Source organism: Coregonus lavaretus (assembly GCF_964263955.1).
Source record: "Coregonus lavaretus genome assembly, chromosome: 19".
NCBI classification, from domain to species: Eukaryota; Metazoa; Chordata; class Actinopteri; order Salmoniformes; family Salmonidae; genus Coregonus; species Coregonus lavaretus.
Window position 1 is genome coordinate 38040427 of NC_140006.1, and position 14026 is coordinate 38054452.

At 43.4% G+C, this 14026-nt stretch overlaps 1 protein-coding gene across 1 annotated transcript; it reads left to right on the top strand.

Annotated features, from left to right (window-relative positions):
- The first annotated feature begins 1962 nt into the window (after positions 1–1962).
- On the top strand, positions 1963–13646 carry gtf2b (general transcription factor IIB). Its single transcript, XM_084182925.1, has 7 exons — positions 1963–2040; positions 3468–3580; positions 5089–5222; positions 5742–5888; positions 7983–8112; positions 8426–8707; positions 13088–13646. Exons 1-7 carry the CDS (start codon positions 2024–2026, stop codon positions 13219–13221), a joined length of 957 nt encoding a protein of 318 aa, XP_084039051.1. The 5' UTR covers positions 1963–2023; the 3' UTR covers positions 13222–13646.
- Positions 13647–14026: the final 380 nt, after the last annotated feature.

The following is a 14026-nucleotide window of genomic DNA, read 5'->3' on the forward strand; positions in this document are numbered from 1 at the left end:
GCTGGAATACCCATCCACAACCCATTTTCAATGCCTTGGCTGAGGGAAGGAGGTTCTCACCAAAGATTTGACGGTACATGGCCCTGTCCATCGTCCCTTTGATGCGGTGAAGTTGTCCTGTCCCCTTAGCAGGGGACACCCCCAAAGCATAATGTTTCCACCTCCATGTTTGACGGTGGGGATGGTGTTCTTGGGGTCATAGGCAGCATTCCTCCTCCTCCAAACACGCAAGTTGAGTTGATGCCAAAGAGCTCCATTTTGGTCTCATCTGACCACAACACTTTCACCCAGTTCTCCTCTGAATCCTTCAGATGTTCATTGGCAAACTTCAGACGGCCCTGTATATGTGCTTTCTTGAGCAGGGGGACCTTGCGGGCGCTGCAGGATTTCAGTCCTTCGCGGCGTAGTGTGTTACCAATTGTTTTCTTGGTGACTATGGTCCCAGCTGCCTTGAGATCATTGACAAGATCCTCCCGTGTAGTTCTGGGCTGATTCCTCACCGTTCTCATGATCATTGCAACTCCACGAGGTGAGATCTTATATGGAGCCCCAGGCAGAGGGAGATTGACAGTTCTTTTGTGTTTCTTCCATTTGCGAATAATCGCACCAACTGTTGTCACCTTCTCACCAAGCTGCTTGGCGATGGTCTTGTAGCCCATTCCAGCCTTGTGTAGGTCTACAATCTTGTCCCTGACATCCTTGGAGAGCTCTTTGGTCTTGACCATGGTGGAGAGTTTGGAATCTGATTGATTGATTGCTTCTGTGGACAGGTGTCTTTTATACAGGTAACAAGCTGAGATTAGGAGCACTCCCTTTAAGAGTGTGCTCCTAATCTCAGCTCGTTACCTGTATAAAAGACACCTGGGAGCCAGAAATCTTTCTGATTGAGAGGGGGTCAAATACTTATTTCCCTCATTAAAATGCAAATCAATTTATAACATTTTTGACATGCGTTTTTCTGGATTTTTGTTGTTGTTATTCTGTCTCTCACTGTTCAAATAAACCTACCATTAAAATTATAGACTGATCATTTCTTTGTCAGTGGGCAAACGTACAAAATCAGCAGGGGATCAAATACTTTTTTCCCTCACTGTATAAGTTATCCAGTGCGAGCATATGTGCTGAATACCTTAAGATGTTACAGGTGTCAAACTTATGGGCATGTGGCAGCAGTGTGTAGGAGGGAGATTCCAAGGTGTGAGAAGTGTGCAGAAGGGCATGAGACTAAGGAGTGTGAAGCAGTGGGGAAAGTGGTGGTATGTGCTAATTGTAGGGGTGGCCATGGGGCTGGGGATCAGACATGTCCAGTGCGAGAGAAGCAGGTTGAGGTATCCAGGGTAAGAGTAGAGAAGAAGTTGTCATATGCGGAGGCAGTGAAGAAAGTAGAGGAAGATGGGTCAAGGGGGAGGGATCCTGAGAGAAATGGTGTGAGTAGTAGAGATGTACCAGTACAGAGGGATAAACCAAAAAGTGATATATGGTTCAGCAAGATTGGATTTTTAGCGTTTATAGCAATGGTTATTAATTGTACTGCAGGGATGGAACGCAAATTGAAGAAAATTGAGGTGGTGGTTGGCAGCTGCAGAGAGATATTTGGGTGTGCAAGACTTGACAGCAGAAGAGTTACAGGGAGTGTTAAGTGGTGATGTCCCATCAATTCAAGTTGAGGGCATGAGGTAGGAGTGAGTGTATTTAAACAGTGGAGAAGGGTGGGGTTAATTATTAGTTGTAGTGTTGAAGGTGTGAGTGTAGTGTTAGATGGTAGGATATTTCTTAGCTTTGGTTTATTTAATTTTTCAAGGAAAGATAAGGGAGTTGAACTCCAGTTTAGTAGGTGGCGGTAATGCAACAAATTGGATGCCAACCGCCGTTAAACCTCATTGAAGAAGAAGATCTAGTTTGAGCCTTTTGCCATTCCGTCGTCATGTAAACACGTGGGCCAAAAAAGCCATATATAGAGGTAAAAGACGCCATTGTTCGAAACAGTCCACCACTGGTAGCATTATATAAAGAAGTATCTAACATGGCGTCTACGAGCCGGTTTGTATATAATCTATTCCAAACTGTGTTCTTTGTGTTTTGCATTATTATGTTTTCATGTAGGGTACAGTTATTGAACAAAGGGTGGGGGGTGGCGATCAACACCTAGAGACGTTTGTTTCTAACGCGACTCTCCGGTGTTTTTCATCATAGCCGCCGGAATGTCCATACTAGTTCACCTTAACTAACGTTAGCCTACCAGAAAATACTATCAAATCACAGTTTGACACATTGTATAGATCGTATATCATGTTAACTTGATCGTGTTGCTCGTGTGCATCCGAGGTCGAGGACGATGTAGAACAACATGAATGATGTATATATCTTCCAAATCATGACGCACATGCGACTGTGAATGACCGATGTAACGTTTTTAAAAGGGATGGGTGATGTCGCACGGTGATGTTATCGGGCGATCTCAGCTGGCTAACTCCAATTACACTAGCTAACGTTAGTTAATATATTTTTACAGTAGCCGAGTGTCAACGCATGACACCTTGACAGTGATCTAATCATTACAAGTTATTAATCCATTGATAATAGTTATAAGGACACGGCAAGTTGATTTGGTTATTTTACCAACTAACTAACTTAAAATAAATAGCTTGTTTTCGCTTGCCTAAACGAAGAGAAACCGAATGTTAACGTACCCGTGTCAAAGGAAACAGACAGGGGATTGGAAGAATACTTTTAGTGCCAGAATTTCGGCTAGTTAGCTATATGGGGTATGTGTCGGTTTTGGTATTAACGTTATAGAATCGAATTGGTGTCGAAGATAATTTCCAAAACGCAGGATGCCCATTTTATGGGTCCCGTGGTCCCACGAAGGACCGTTTCGATGCGCTTTTTGGCCACATCAGCATAATTTCGGTTGGAAATTCGTCTGGGTACAAGTAAACACACAATCTTTGTGGTGGCTTCTGCACCACTAGCTAGGTTTGCAGTACTTCCCAGTCCAGTTATATTATATTATATTATATTATATTATATATATATATATATATATATATATATATATATAATGGCGGTGATTGCTTGTGAAAAGTTAAAACATTGTAACTTGTAATTTTCAGAAGTGCCTTTTTGTTTTAATAATCTTAAAGGTAGCTAACTATGTTCCTAATATTTCTCTGATCAAGGGGAAGACTGACATGTTTCATAATTTGTGCAAAATTTGAACAAAGGCCTGTAAGATTTCCCTGTCATTATCATCATTTGCCAATTCAAATCTCACAGTAAACAATCGGCTTTAACCGAAGTTCACTGAAGTGTGTAGAGTAAGTGAACTAATACCACAAACTTGACAGTAAACCAGCTTTATGGAGATAAGTACAGTCACATTCAATTCTGGGGTAACTCTCACTAGGCAGGGTCAGAGCTTAGAGGTCACTGTCGGCTGACCTCTGGGATTTCTTCTTTACTTGCAGTGGAGACGTCCTTGCCCTTCCCAAGGTGCAGTGCCCCAACCACCCAGACGCCATGCTGGTGGAAGACTACAGAGCAGGGGACATGATCTGCCCCGAGTGTGGCCTTGTAGTGGGTGAGGGATAGAGCACGCACAGCTTTGTATTACTATACTTGAGGACTTTTTACCCTAAACCGAACCCTAATTCTAACCCAACCTTAAACCTAACCCCTAAGCCTAAAATAGCCTTTTTTAGACGTTAGGACCGGCCAAATGTTCTCACTACTCTGAATTGGCTTTGGTTTACCATTGTTGTAAACCAAGGCCAATTGTCAACAGACTGACACAAAGCCTTATCTGTAGGGAGGATAAGTCTTTGCAGTAGGTAAATAGCGTAACATAACATAAACCGACATAGGCCTGCTGGCCCTACACTTCTATAGACACGTACTCAAAATACTAACCTCTAGTTCAGAGGGAGTGATGTGACAGTGTTTGTGCTGGTATTATGTGACTCGAGCAGTGATGTCATGTCAGACCTGCCACATAGTTAGAGTGCATAATAATATGTAACATGATACCATGAAATTCTAGAAATGACAACATCCTCTCAAAGATGCAATAGAATCAAATCTGTCCACACCTTCCTTAGACTTCCTTGGAAAGCCACGGTAGTTAGAGCAACGGATTGCATTACAAGGCTCTATCTGAACGTAACATAGCAGGTCTCCCATAATGAGTCCCATAGGAAACACTTAGCTAATCATATATAGTGGGTAAGTGGGCCGATTCAGTAATGCTAGATTGTATCCCATAGCTTTGCCATAAGCAGATTAACGTCATATTAGTGCTCGATATTAGCGTGATTTATGTATGGAAAGGGTTTATGGGATTAAGGCGAAGAATCTAATCCCTGACCCTGCTAGTTTCCAGGAAGAGACGATAAACGAGAAAAAATATTGGACAAAGGAAAGTCTCACTCAGGAACTGGACAATGACGCCATCTTGTGGCCTGGTCTGGGAAGTGCAGGGTGTAATCAAATCTGTGACCAGAACAATGGGGAGATGAGCCACGTTTGGTTGATTGTGTCCTGGTTGTATCATTAGACCAAGTGGTGGCCAGGGTCCCACTGACACGCAATACTGCTTCCTTCCCTAATATCGTATTTCCTCATCTCCTTTTGTCCACGCTCTGTCATAGCCGGCCGCGACCGGGAGACCCATGGGGCGGCGCACAATTGGCCCAGCGTCGTCCAGGGTAGGGGAGGGAATGGCCGGCAGGGATGTAGCTCAGTTGGTAGAGCATGGCGTTTGCAACGCCAGGGTTGTGGGTTCGTTTCCCACGGGGGACAAGTATGAAATAAAAAAATATATAATGTATGCACTCACTAACTGTAAGTCGCTCTGGATAAGAGCGTCTGCTAAATTACTAAAATGTAAATGTCACAAAAGGAAGGACTCACTTGGTGTAAGCATTATACTATGATGGTGAAATCAATACAGTGGGTGCTTGATGTTAATCACATTCATGTCAGTGCTCACTGCTCAAGGAGACGAAGTAGAGTAAATTACACAAGGAAAGGAAGAGGTTTGAACGTATTGTAGCGTGGCCCCATGCGGTAATGTGACTGGTTCCTCCTCAGGTGACAGGGTGATTGATGTGGGTTCAGAGTGGAGGACCTTCACCAACGAGAAAGACACCAAAGACCCGTCCAGAGTGGGCGACGCCCAGAATCCACTCCTCAACGGGGGAGACTTGACCACCATGATCAGCAAGGTAAGTACACAAAGTTATCACTTACAGGGAAAGCTGCTCTAAAACTATTTTAATGTTTGTGATCTGTGGCTAGATGTTGATGCATGACAAGAGAAGGACCACATCTAAATGTGGCCCAGGGAGCCAGACAAAGAAATGCAATGACAAGAAAATGTCTGCTCCCCTTTGTGTGTGACATGGTCATCATCAGGTACCACAAGTTCCTCTGGTCTCCATAAAATAGACTTCATTGTCATAAGATGTGTTGGTAGTAAATGGGTTATGCTAATAAAAGGATCAGACATTGCATATGTGTTTAAAAAAAATAATTATAATAGCATTTTTGTATGGTTGTATTTCTCATGATAGTGTCTTGTTGTATTTGTATCATTCATTCCTTGTTATGTAGCTTGTATTTTCTGCTACATCTTTTGTGTGAAGCAGGGCTCCTTGAAAATGGGACTTCCCTGTGAAAAACAAAGGTTAAATAAAAAGTATTTATTACCACTATTGGTTCCAACCATTCTGTTGTCACCATAGGGAACAGGCGCGGCGAGTTTTGACGAGTTCGGCAACTCCAAATACCAGAACCGGCGGACCATGAGCAGTTCAGACCGCGCCATGCTAAACGCCTTCAAAGAGATTACCACCATGGCCGACCGGATCAACCTACCAAGGAACATCATAGTGAGTTCTGTTCTCTCTTCCATTTGTTTAGCTTTGTGGAACCTAGTAGCTAGCTAGCTAACTGCTCATGTCTACCTACAGTGCCTTGCAAAAGTATTCATCCCCCATGCCGTTTTTCCTATTTTGTTGCATTACAACCTGTAATTTTAAATTGATTTTTATTTGGATTTAATGTAATGGACATACACAAAATAGTCCAAATTGGTGAAGTGAAATTACAAAAATTACTTTTTTCAAAAGATTCTAAAAAATTAATAACGCAAAAGTGGTGCGTGCATATGTATTCACCCCCTTTGCTATGAAGCCCCTAAATAAGATCTGGTGCAACCAATTACCTTCAATAATTAGTTAAATAAAGTCCACCTGTGTGCAATCTAAGTGTCACATGATCTGTCACATGATCTCAGTAAATATACACCTGTTCTGAAAGGCCCCAGAGTCTGCAACACCACTAAGCAAGGGGCACCACCAAGCAAGCGGCACCATGAAGACCAAGGAGTTCTCCAAACAGGTCAGGGCCAAAGTTGTGGAGAAGTACAGATCAGGGTTGGGTTATAAAAAAATATCAGAAACTTTGAACATCCCACGGAGCACCATTAAATCCATTATTAAAAAATTGAAAGAATATGGCACCACAACAAACCTGCCAAGAGAGGGCCTCCCACCAAAACTCACGGACCAGGCAAGGAGGGCATTAATCAGAGCAAACAAAGAGACCAAAGATAACCCTGAAGGAGCTGCAAAGCTCCACAGCAGAGATTGGAGTATTTGTCCATAGGACCACTTTAAGCCGTACACTCCACAGAGCTGGGCTTTACGGAAGAGTGGCCAGAAAAAAGCCATTGCTTAAAGAAACAAATAAGCAAACACATTTGGTGTTCGCCAAAAGGCATTTGGGAGACTCCCCAAACATATGGAAGAAGGTACTCTGGTCAGATGAGACTAAAATTGAGCTTTTTTGTCATCAAGGAAAACGCTATGTCTGGCGCAAACCCAACACCTCTCTTCACCCCGAGAACACCATGCATGGTGGTGGCAGCATCATGCTGTGGGGATGTTTTTCATCGGCAGGGACTGGGAAACTGGTCAGAATTGAAGGAATGATGGATGGCGCTAAATACAGGGAAATTCTTGAGGGAAACCTGTGTCTTCCAGAGATATGAGAATGGGACGGAGGTTCACCTTCCAGCAGGACAATGACCCTAAGCATACTGCTAAAGCAACACTCGAGTGGTTTAAGGGGAAAAATGTAAATGTCTTGGAATGGCCTAGTCAAAGCCCAGATCTCAATCCAATTGAGAATCTGTGGTATGACTTAAAGATTGCTGTACACCAGCAGAACCCATCCAACTTGAAGGAGCTGGAGCAGTTTTGCCTTGATGAATGGGCAAAAATCCCAGTGGCTAGATGTGCCAAGCTTATAGAGACATACCCCAAGAGACTTGCAGCTGCAATTGCTGCAAAAGGTGGCTCTACAAAGTATTGACTTTTGGGGGGGGGGATAGTTATGCACGCTCAATTTTTGTTTTTTTTGTCTAGTTTCACACACAAAAATATTTTGCATCTTCAAAGTGGTAGGCATGTTGTGTAAATCAAATGATACAAACCCCCAAAAAATCCATTTTAATTCCAGGTTGTAAGGCAACAAAATAGGAAAAATGCCAAGGGGGGTGAATATAAGCCACTGTACATGGATTCATATATTTCCAAAACTCAAGTTATTTAGCAGGTTACTCTAAATATGGGGTTTTCTCTTAAAGGTGCAATACGCAGAAATCGCTCTGCCATTTCCTGGTTGCTAAAATTCGAATAGTTCGCCTAATTTCAGTTTATCTGACAAATCAAGCAATGCATAGTTTAGAGAACAAAAAACGAGACTTGAGAACAAGAAGCATAGACACAGAACAGATCTACTACTGTTCTTAGACTTGCTTTGAATGAGAATGACAGATCTATAACTCACATTTCTAAGTGAATTTGGTTGGGTTGACCAAAAAGGTACATATTGCAGCTTTAACCAAATTATAGTAATGTCTGCAGCATTTTAAGAGATTTTGCGCTGAGCTGAATGTTGTCCTGAATGTTGTCCTGCAGGACCGAACAAATAACTTATTTAAGCAAGTGTACGAACAGAAGAGCCTGAAGGGGCGGGCCAACGATGCCATCGCATCAGCCTGCCTGTACATCGCCTGCAGACAAGAGGGTGTGCCTCGGACATTTAAAGGTGAGCTCCTATAAATACGATGTTTAGAGCTCATATTAGGATGAAACAATGTTTCACACAACACCTTGGAATGAGTGTCTGTTGCTACAAATTTAAAACCAAGACTTCATGGTTATAATATATTCCTGGGTTGCGTTCATTAGGCACCAAACGGAAGAAAATTGTCAAACAAGGAGGGCTACTACCTGGACAGGTCCAATTAGAAACCCTTATTTTCATCTTGCGTTTTAAAAAATGTTCTCTGTTGCATGCCTTATTAAAATGATCCTGATGGTGTATCACTAATGACTCCCTTGTCATCCATCCCCCGCAGAGATCTGCGCCGTGTCCCGCATCTCCAAGAAGGAGATTGGCCGCTGCTTCAAGCTGATCCTCAAGGCCCTGGAGACCAGCGTGGACCTCATCACCACCGGAGACTTCATGTCCCGCTTCTGCTCCAACCTGGGCCTGCCCAAGCAGGTGCAGATGGCGGCCACCTACATCGCCCGGAAGGCAGTGGAGCTGGACCTGGTGCCTGGCAGGAGCCCCATCTCCGTGGCCGCCGCCGCCATCTACATGGCCTCCCAGGCCTCTGCCGAGAAGAAGACCCAGAAAGGTGAGGTGGGGGATTGTGGGAGATACAGTGGGGGGAAAAAAGTATTTGATCCCCTGCTGATTTTGTACGTTTGCCCACTGACAAAGACATGATCAGTCTATCATTTTAATGGTAGGTTTATTTGAACAGTGAGAGACAGAATAACAACAAAATAATCCAGAAAAACGCATGTAAAAAATGTTATAAATTGATTTGCATTTTAATGAGGGAAATAAGTATTTGACCCCTCTGCAAAACATGACTTAGTACTTGGTGGCAAAACCCTTGTTTGCTATCACAGAGGTCAGACATTTCTTGTAGTTGGCCACCAGGTTTGCACACATCTCAGGAGGGATTTTGTTCCACTCCTTTTTGCAGATCTTCTCCAAGTCATTAAGGTTTTGAGGCTGACGTTTGGCAACTCGAACATTCAGCTCCCTCCACAGATTTTCTATGGGATTAAGGTCTGGAGACTGGCTAGGCCACTCCAGGACCTTAATGTGCTTCTTCTTGAGCCACTCCTTTGTTGACTTGGCCGTGTGTTTTGGGTCATTGTCATGCTGGAATACCCATCTACGACCCATTTTCAATGCCCTGGCTGAGGGAAGGAGGTTCTCACCCAAGATTTGACGGTACATGGCCCAGTCCATCGTCCCTTTGATGCGGTGAAGTTGTCCTGTCCCCTTAGCAGAAAAACACCCCCAAAGCATGATGTTTCCACCTCCATATTTGACGGTGGGGATGGTGTTCTTGGGGTCATAGGCAGCATTCCTCCTCCTCCAAACACGGCGTGTTGAGTTGATGCCAAAGAGCTCGATTTTGGTCTCATCTGACCACAACACTTTCACCCAGTTCTCCTCTGAATCATTCAGATGTTCATTGGCAAACTTCAGACAGCCCTGTATATGTGCTTTCTTGAGCAGGGGGACCTTGCGGGCGCTGCAGGATTTCAGTCCTTCACGGTGTAGGTTGTTACCAATTGTTTTCTTGGTGACTATGGTCCCAGCTGCCTTGAGATCATTGACAAGATTCTCCCGTGTAGTTCTGGGCTGATTCCTCACCGTTCTCATGATCATTGCAACTCCATGAGGTGAGATCTTGCATGGAGCCCCAGACCGAGGGAGATTGACAGTTCTTTTGTGTTTCTTCCATTTGCGAATAATCGTACCAACTGTTCACCTTCTCACCAAGCTGCTTGGCGATGGTCTTGTAGCCTATTCCAGCCTTGTGTAGGTCTACAGTCTTGTCCCTGACATCCTTGGAGAGCTCTTTGGTCTTGGCCATGGTGAAGAGTTTGGAATCTGATTGATTGATTGCTTCTGTGGACAGGTGTCTTTTATACAGGTAACAAACTGAGATTAGGAGCACTCCCTTTAAGAGTGTGCTCCTATTCTCAGCTCGTTGCCTGTATAAAAGACACCTGGGAGCCAGAAATCTTTCTGATTGAGAAGGGGTCAAATACTTATTTCCCTCATTAAAATGCAAATCAATTTATAACATTCTTTACATTCGTCTTTCTGGATTTCTTTGTTGTTATTGTCTCTCACTGTTCAAATAAACCTACCATTAAAATTATAGACTGATAATTTATTTGTCAGTGGGCAAACGTACAAAATCAGCAGGGGATCAAATACTTTTTTCCCTCACTGTAGTGGTGGTTGATTGTCTTTTTGAGGTGGTCATCACTTAAAGTTCTTTATTGGCTGAATCTGAACTACACTACATGACCAGAAGTATGTGGACACCTGCTCGTCGAACATCTCATTCCAAAATCATGGGCATTAATATGCAGTTGGTCCCACCTTTGCTGATATCAAAGCCTCCACTCTTCAGGGAAGGCTTTCCACTAGATGTTGGGACATTGCTGCGGGGACTTGCTTCTATTCAGCCACAAGAGCATTAGTGATATCGGGCATTGATGTTGGGCGATTAGGCCTGGCTCACAGTCGGCGTTCCAATTCATCCCAAAGGTGTTCGATGGGGTTGAGGTCAGGGCTCTGTGCAGGCCAGTCAAGTTCTTCCACACTGATCTCAACAAACCATTTCTGTATGGACCTTGCTTTGTGCACAGGGGCATTGTCATGCTGAAACAGGAAAGGGCCTTCCCCAAACTGTTGCCACAAAGTTGGAAGCACAGAATCGTCTAGAATGTAATTGTATGCTGTAGCGTTAAGATTTCCCTTCACTGGAACTAAGGGGCCTAGCCCGAACCATGAAAAACAGCCCCAGACCGTTATTCCTCCTCCACCAAACTTTACAGTTGGCAGTATGCTTTCGGGCAGGTAGCGTTCTCCTGGCATCTGCCAAACCCAGATTCGTCCATCGGACTGCCAGTTGGTGAAGCGTTATTCATCACTCCAGAGAACTCGTTTCCACTGCTCCAGAGTCCAATGGCGGCAAGCTTTACACCACTCCAGCTGATGCTTAGCATTGCGCACAGTGATCTTAGGCTTGTTTGCAGCTGCTTGGCCATGGAAACCCATTTCATGAAGCTCCCAATGAACAGTTCTTGTGCTGGCTTTGCTTCCGGAGGCAGTTTGGAACTCGGTAGTGAGTATTGCAACCGAGGACAGACCATTTTTACGCGCTTCAGCACTCAGTGGTCCAGTTCTGTGAACTTGTGTGGCCTACCACTTCGCGGCTGAGCCATTGTTGCTCCTAGACGTTTCCACTTCAAAATAACAGCACTTCCAGTTGACCGGGGCAGCTCTAGCAGGGCAGAAATTTGAGGAACTGACTTGTTGGAAAGGTGGAATCCTATGACAGTGCCGTGTTGAAAGTCACTGAGCTCTTCAGTAAGGCCATTCTACTGCCAATGTTTGTCTATGGAGATTGCAATGGCTGTGTGCTCGATTTTATACACCTGTCAGCAACGGGTGTGGCTGAAATAGCCAAATCCACTAGTATGAAGGGGTGTCCACATACATTTTCACAGCACTCTATATCCAAAGTATTTGCCCCCTTTCAAATTGTATCTACTTTTGCATATTTTTGATACTGAATGTTATCAGATCTTCAACCAAAACCTAAAATTAGATAAAGGGAACCTGAGTGAACAAATAACACAACAATTACGTAATTTATTTAACAAAGTTATGCAACACCCAATGCCCCTGTGTGAAATAGTAATTGCCCCCTTACACTCAATAACTGGTGTTGCCACATTTAGCTGCAATGACTCCAACCAAACGCTTCCTGTAGTTGTTGATCAGACTCTCGCCTTGCTGTGGAGGAATTTTGGCCCACTCTTCCATACAGAACTGCGACATTTGTGGGTTTTCAAGCATGAACTGCTCGTTTCAAGTCCTGCCACAACATCTCAATTGGGATTAGGTCTGGACTTTGGCTAGCCCATTCCAAAATTTATAATTTGTTGCTTTTTAGCCATTTTCATGTAGACTTGATTGTGTGTTTTGGATCATTGTCTTGCTGCATGACCCAGCTGCGCTTCAGCTTCAGCTCACAGACGGATGGCCTGATATTCTCCTGTAGAATTCTCTGATACAGAGCAGAATTCATGGTTCCTTCTATTAAGGCAAGTTGTCCAGGTCCTGAGGCAGCAAAGCATCCCCAAACCATCACACCACCACCACCATGCTTGACCTTTGGTATGATGTTCTTACTGTGGAATGCAGTGTTTGGTTTTCACCAGGCATAATGGGACCCATGTCATTTAAAAAGTTATACTTTTGAATCATCTGTCCATAGAACATTTTTCCAAGAGTCTTGATGATCATCCAGGTGCTTCCAGGTACTTTTTGGCAAACTTGAGTCAACTTTTTGAGATGTGGCAGGACTTGAAACAAGCAGTTCATGCTTGAAAAGCAACAAATGTCGCTGAGTTAAAGCAGTTCTGCATGCAAGAGTTGGCCAACATTCCTCCACAGTGACATGAGAGACTGATCAACAACTACAGGAAGCATTTGGTTGCAGTCATTGCAGCTCAAGGTGGCACAACCAGTTATTGAGTGTAAGGGGGTCATTACTATTTCACACAGGGGCATTGGGTGTTGCATAACTTAAATAAATAAAACATTTTGTATTTGTAAACTCAGGTTCCCTTTATCTAATATTAGGTTTTGGTTGAAGATATGATAACATTCAGTATCAAAAAATAGAGAAAATATGAAAGGGGGCAAATACTTTTTCATGGCACTGTGTAGTATATTTGTGTTTGTTTGTAAGCTTTATAACCTGCTTCAGTAAATTTCAGGCATGAATAACAGTATAACAGTGTGATGCTCATGTGGTATTTCTGATTTGAGAGCTCACACAAACAGTTTCTGAAGGTTCGGGGACTCGTATTTCTGATAGTTCTGAGAACACAGGTGCAGCACCAATGGTCTCTGAATATTCTTAAAGCACCAGTAGTAATTTCTGCAAATCTATGCTTTTGGACAGAGATTGGAGACATCGCCGGTGTGGCGGATGTCACGATCAGACAGTCGTACAGACTCATCTACCCCCGCGCTGCCGACCTCTTTCCCCCTGACTTCAAATTCGACACCCCCGTGGACAAACTGCCCCAGCTGTGATGACCCGCTTGCCCCAACAACACTTTCTGCTGTACTGGGTTCTTTTTTTTATTGAATTGGATTTCTACGATTCTTTCCCCTTCTTTTCCCTTGTTAATTAAGCCTTCGGGCCTTTGTGAAAGCACTTTTTGCAGGAATACAGACAAGTACAGGACACACATTCCAATGCTTTTAGAATTAATTGCAAACTGTACATACAGTATTTCATTTGAGTGTGTGTGTATATATACTGTATTTATGTCCAAGTGAGAAAATGTAATTGGTGCTTGCAATATTAGGCTGGTTTTATACTGTATACACCTACTTTTGTAGGAAATGAGCAGGTTACATTTTGTTAGCTTGTTTGCATTGTATTAAATTAAATGCTTTTCTGAAAAGCATGTTGAACATCTCATGCATTGAATAACATTAAACTTTGTACGGAATGTGTTTGCTGAGTGTATTGACTCTAATACTGCTTTTTATTTTATCATTTGAAATATTAAACTTTTGTTCTATTACTAGACATATGTTCCACTTGGGAGTACATTGATCAGTACATCTCTGCCCTTCAGACAGCCAGACAAGTTTATCAAGTTCCAGCTTGTATCGTCCCTCCTGTCAGGTGTACAGTTGTGGGCCTAGGATAGCAATTGAAGCAAGAGTTCAACACACCTTTGCATCTTTTCAAAACCAAAGTAATTTCTAAGGGTCAAAGGTCATCTGGCTGTCATTACATCAAGTATTTGGAAAGTTGAACATGACAAAGTTATACTTTAGCTGTGCCACTCGGTCTAAGGCACTGCATCTCAGTGCTTGAGGCGTC

Excerpts from the sequence above, each read along its gene's own strand:
- gtf2b (XM_084182925.1), top strand. Across the intron at positions 3,581-5,088 it reads CGAGTGTGGCCTTGTAGTGG|GTGACAGGGTGATTGATGTG; the intron begins GTGAGGGATAGA and ends GTTCCTCCTCAG. Across the intron at positions 5,223-5,741 it reads TGACCACCATGATCAGCAAG|GGAACAGGCGCGGCGAGTTT; the intron begins GTAAGTACACAA and ends TTGTCACCATAG.